Below are 6,072 nucleotides of genomic sequence, written 5' to 3'. Positions count from 1 at the left end.
TGTTGTTGCTGCATCTGTGGTTGTGGCACTGGAAATCCTTAGGCCTCGTGCAACACCACCTGGCTCCTTTGTTGTCACCTTCAACAGCAAGTGCTAATTTCATTGCTTCATTGGTTGATGATGTTGGTTGATGATAGGAACTGGGTCAAGACTTACATATGGATGATTGGCTGGAGCCCTCGCTGGAAACGATCAAGTGCCTCCTCATCTGATATGGAAGGCACGGAGGATCAAGCTGCTTGAACTACGAAACATAAGTAACCACTGTTCCTGTTTGTATTACTGCAGTAAGTCGATCTCGAGCCAGTTGTAGGGCGTTTGGTAGGTTGAAAGTTGCCAGTAATCTTTCTTGAATTCGCGCCATTCATCGATTGTTACATGTGCTTCTTGCTGTCGCCACCAAGTTTCTGCTTCACTGCATATGCGACCCATTCATGTTCACCCAGTTTAGCCATCGTCAGTCGTCAGATACTATTCAAAGATGAGACCTAGTTCAATGCAGCGTCCAGACTGCAGTCACTATGGTACATGCATGGAAAACAGGGGCCGAGCTGTCTTTCTCCAGTAGTTTTTGGATTACTTGTAACAGTATCGTTTGCTGTTCCTGGTTCATTCCTAGTTGCAGTGGTTCAAATGTACGTTCTTGTCATATAGTAGGTTCTTCTGAAAGGGGATCTTGACTTAATCAAAATGCTTAAAAGTTTGGGGAGTTCTTATACTTATTTACTGGATATCGCTTACCATCCATAAACTGTTTCTTCTGCTACCAATTGTCGAAGTCTTTTTGGTAGATCAATACCATAGCCAATAGAAAGAGAGATAACAGAAGAATAAGAAAAGAATAAAAGATGATTTGGAAGATGATGTTTATTGCTTAATGATGAAGGGGATATTTATATGTTTTCTATTGTTACTAGATATGCTATGATGGCTATATGTTATGATGAGAGACTAATATGTGTTCAAGTACATGACTTGACAATCATGTGTTAACGAGAAGCGACTATGGGAATCAATTTATAATTACTAAATATAGAAAAATTAATAAATTAAATATAATATATAGATTAATATAAATAGAAATTAAATATTTTTAAATATTTTTTTATGATCAATTTAGAGTTTAAAATTTTAAATTTAGATAATAACATTTTTTTAAATAATAAATATCATAATATTTTTAAAGAAATTATAAATAAAAGATTACATAATCTTGCATACTATTTATAAAGAAAATTGAATTTATACATATATTAAAATATGCACTGATGTTATTTGAAGAATACAATAATACTATTTTGAATAAAAATGATAAATAAGAATATCAAGAACTATTACAGCATGAGGTTGATAAAATCATATTGAATGAGTAGAACTTTTTAAATGATAATTGGAAAAAAAAATTAAATAATTATAAACATAGAACTAAATAAAAAAATATAAAAGAAATTAATATTATAAAAAAAGAAATTTTAAATAAGTTAGGATATATATCTGTATTTTTCTTCTTAACTAAATTATATACCAATAAAGAGTACCCTTCCCCTTATTTTAAAATTGAAAAAGGATTATATTTAATCTATCATCTTATATCAGGAATTACTAGTAAAGATATAAAACAAAATATTCCCTATCTAAGTTATTATGCTTTTTGTAAAGATTTTTGGATTGAAAATTATGATCATTTATTTAAATATATCAATTTATGCTTACAAAATATGTTTAGTAATATTAAAATAAGAGTATATTCAGCTTTATTAAAAAACCCTATAAATTTTAAGAATATAACATTATTATTGGATGGTCACAATAATACAATTGATTATAGTAAACCTGATATTTCAAGTCAAAAAAGATGGTCATGTAAATTAAAAACAGCTGGATTAAGGACACAGGTATTATCAGATATAAATAATATGGTTATTACAGTTTCGGATAGTGAATTATGTAGTGTGAGTAGTGATGGAGGTATGTTTCTAAATATGAAAATTTATAATAAAATTAATAAAAGGGATGTTATTGCTATTGATGGCGGTTATATATTATTTATAAATCAATTTGAAAAATTATGTAAAAATAAAAATATAGAATTAAATGATTATAATTTCTTTTATCCAATTAGGAAAGAGCCTAATGAAAATTTAAATAAATAAGAAAAGCATTATAATGATGTATTTGGCTCTTTTAGGTCAAGTATAGAAAATCAATTTTGTGAATTAATAAATACATTTAAAAGATTTTTAAATAATAATTCTACTTCAAAAACAGATGATTATAAGTATGTTAATATAAATGAAAGTAGCATTTCTTTTAAAAAAATATAAAAATATTTACAGAAACATTTAATATTATAACACAAGATCATCATAAGTTATGGATAGAAAACAGTTTTGAGTTTCCTACAGATAATAAATTAATTGATATAGTATTAAATAATGAAATAAAACAATTAGATAAAATAAAATATATATCAGAAATACAAAAAAAATTGATGATTTAGATATAAATAATAATGAAATGATAATAGATAATGAAAATTTAGAAAATACTGAAAATATAATTGATAGTAATAATTATAATAATGAAATAGAAGAAATTGATTTTCCTGAATATAAAAATATAAATAAGAAAAAGAGAAAAAAAGGAAAAAATGCTAGAAAAATAAATATAAATTTAATTAGAGATATAAATAAAAATAACAACTTTTATGAAATAAAAAACATATTAGAACATAAATTAAATGATAATGATTACATATTTTTAGTAAAGTGGAAGGATTATGATGAATCTCAAAATTCCTGGGTTAATGAAAAAGACTTTAACGAAAAAGATTTAATTATAAAATATTTTATAAAAAATAATATCAGATTTTAAATATTAAATTAAATGTTTTACTAATTATATTTAATTAATAAATAATTTCAAAATCAATCCTAGTAATATAAATCTATATTTAATGATTAGTTCCCTATGTATTCAAATGATGGACAGGTATCACAAAAGGAAAAAGGAAAGACCAGCCAAATCTGGCTACAACAATTGTTTGCTGCCTGGCAAAAGTGTTGTGCCACCAAAATGGAATAATCAAAGGCCAGTCATTTTTACTATGATACTGTCGAGTCACTTTTTGGTGGGTAGATCCGTAGCTAATGAGAAAGGATAGGAACAAAGGGTAATCAGAGAATAGAGGGTTGTTAAGAGATACTTTTTATTGCTTGTGACTATGTGACTATTTATAATCTTTTTCTCTAATAAAGTGCCTCAGTGCTTGCCATATGATACAACCATATAATATAATATAATTACGATGCTGTCGAATGCTGCCTTCTACTCATTATTTGTATATTCGTTTGTATGTTGTCAACGTATTTTAGTGCAGTGGAATTCTGTTGTAATTGTTTGCTGCCTGGCAAAAGTGTTGCGCCACCAAAACAGAATAATTAAAGGCCGGTCATTTTTACTACGATATTACAATGACAAAAATTTTATATTCACAATTTGATGAAGAGAGTGGGATTCGAACCCACGCCTCCGAAGAGATCAGGGCCTTAACCTGACGCCTTAGACCAACTCGGCCATCTCTCCCCCGCTTCTTCCACTCTCCATCACTTTTTTTGGATAGTGACCTACATACTTTTTATTATTTTCGCTCAAAACTCTTAAGAAAACTACAAAAAAACCCCCCAAAAATCAGTAAAAATAGCACCCTCAACACCTATACCACCGAACAGTACCAACAACACGCCCACTAACAGCCAAGTGTCCAGCGACATTTCGCAATTGCACTCATCCCCATCTGGCGAAAACCATTCAGCATCAGCAGCCCCCATTCCATCACGCCCGAAGCGATTGCGCCAATCTCACATACCTGTGCGGCCATCAACAATCCCCGCATTCAAAAAGAATCGGACATCATCTCTGCGCTCAACAATTGTAAAAAATTGTCAAAACGAAATGACCAAAGCGCCGAAAACGAAGACAACAGCAGTAACGAGCACTATTGGTAAAAAAGGAGCTGCCCCTTACAAACAGCCTTTGAACCCCGAGTTCATTAAAACTGTGGAACAGAACTTTGCCACTGGAAAACCCTATATTGTGTGCCCGAACACACAATGTAAGGACTTTGGTACCATTAACATGTCCGCTGACCTTAACACAGCTTTTGACCCCCCAGCCCCCACCTTCCACTGCATGCAATGCCGCAAAAAATTCACCAATAGCATCATGCTGGAACCACTCACTGTTGCAGCCCTTGAAGCAGGTACGTATCAACGCCAACAACCAAGGGTACAGAACGCCTCTCCTCTGCATAGTACCAAAAAGCCTATACAAACTACAGCTGCTACTGAAATGGAAACCGAACACGAGGAACATATCGACCTACCTGTACCCCAGCAACAACAACAACAGTTTGATGAAAACAACTGGGCCGAGCATATTGAACGCCTTGCTACGGAAACTGCCAGAGAAGATAGTGATCAATATGACCACCTTCACCCTAACATGCCACAATATGTTATGGACATCCATAAGCGTATTGATAAAACTAACAAAGTGGTCGCACAGCTGGCAGAGGCCCTTGCCAAAAACAGCAAACTAATAAAAGAAAATGCTACACTAACACAAGAACTCCAAGCAGCACGAGCAGAGATAGCCAAGCTCCAGCAACAACATCAACCGCAGCAAAAAGAGCACGCAGCTATCACCAGTTCGGAGGACCCAGCACCGCAAGGATCGCAGGCATCCAAATATGCACCTGGCACTGAAAAACCCTCTTCACCACCAGCATCAAAAACTACCCCTAGCTACGCCAAAGTAGCAGCTAAAGGTGTCCGTGCACCCAAGAAGCGTGCAGTTGCAGCAGCAGCCCGCCACTTGACCGAAGTTCCAGCGAACCAGGGATATCAATTCATCTATATCCCCTGCCGCCATCGTATGACGATCACCAACATGCGTGGTCTTTTGCGCACGCTCCGGATCGAGAATTCGCGTGTTTTAGACATCCATTTTCCCGACCATCAAACTGCAGCTTTATTGGTTCATAACGAATATGCTGGTGCTATAGCAGCTCGCCTGCTCAAGCTCGGTGTCAATATCAAAGATGACTTTAATCCCTTGGATCCCAACCTACTAAAAGATCCAAAACTAGCTGAACTAACCGTGGAAGAACGTACACAGAAAATCACAGAAGTCCACCATGGTCACATACTCAAAGCCCTGGGTTTTATCCGTGCACCGGTAAAGTATTCAGTTGCTCGTTCTTTCTTTCTGGAAAATTTGATCACATAGGAAGAATATGATGATGTCCGTGGATCAACTCGCTCTCGACAAACTACTCCAGAGGCCGAAGCTGCTGCAATTGCTGCTTTGCAATCACTTGGCAGAGGCACTGATGATGACGGTGATGCCCCCATGGGTGATAGCAGATCGGCTAGCCCGATCATTGGTAACGAACAGCCTCAAAGTGGCAGCACAACAACTAACAGCGCTCATAACGATTCCCAATAATTAATATGACAAATACAAATAATATCAGATTAACATTATGGAATGCAAATGGTATGGTCCATCAGGCCATACAACCAATTACTACTTTATTTTCAGATTCATCATTAATATTTCTAACAGAAACCTTTCTACTTTCCCCACATCGCTACCCTACTGACTGGATCCAACATCACACATATGGCCAACCGGTTAATAATAATAATCGTGGTCAAATGGGCGTTGCTCTTCTAGTCAATCCCTCCTTCCCCTACCCCGTAAATGTACTCCCTTCCACATCCTCTTATGTATTATCATGCCAGGTCATTGACCTCCTTATCCATTGTGTCTATCTTCCCCCCTTCCGCTCTTTCTCTGATACCGAGGCCATGGCAATCCTCCATTCCCTTCCTTTAGATCCTAATAGCACTTGCCAAAACACAATCATATACGGTGATTTCAACGCCCGTGATATCCAACTACTTGGCGACAGCACTACAAATGGCCGCGGTGTGCTCTTCCGTGATTGGATCCGTGCACGACAACTGCATTGCTGGAATGCTGAACTCACCTTTGGCGAGAACACCT

General features: G+C 35.2%; 1 protein-coding gene and 1 non-coding gene across 2 annotated transcripts; one reads left to right on the top strand and one right to left on the bottom strand.

Annotated features, from left to right (window-relative positions):
• Positions 1 to 3,502: 3,502 nt before the first annotated feature.
• On the bottom strand, positions 3,503 to 3,585 carry BDB00DRAFT_t73. Its single transcript has one exon. It is a non-coding gene; the product is annotated as a tRNA-Leu (tRNA).
• Positions 3,586 to 5,483, top strand: BDB00DRAFT_913528 (uncharacterized protein; the record flags this gene model as incomplete). Its single annotated transcript, XM_053128681.1, is given in 4 exon segments — positions 3,586 to 4,261; positions 4,340 to 5,238; positions 5,290 to 5,446; positions 5,458 to 5,483. 4 exon segments carry the CDS (start codon positions 3,955 to 3,957, stop codon positions 5,481 to 5,483), a joined length of 1,389 nt encoding a protein of 462 aa, XP_052977647.1. The 5' UTR covers positions 3,586 to 3,954.
• Between the last annotated feature and the right edge of the window lie 589 nt (positions 5,484 to 6,072).

Source organism: Zychaea mexicana (genome assembly GCF_025766255.1).
Source record: "Zychaea mexicana strain RSA 1403 chromosome Unknown BDB00scaffold_59, whole genome shotgun sequence".
Lineage (NCBI taxonomy): Eukaryota > Fungi > Mucoromycota > Mucoromycetes > Mucorales > Lichtheimiaceae > Zychaea > Zychaea mexicana.
This window is presented reverse-complemented; position numbering and strand designations above follow the sequence as displayed.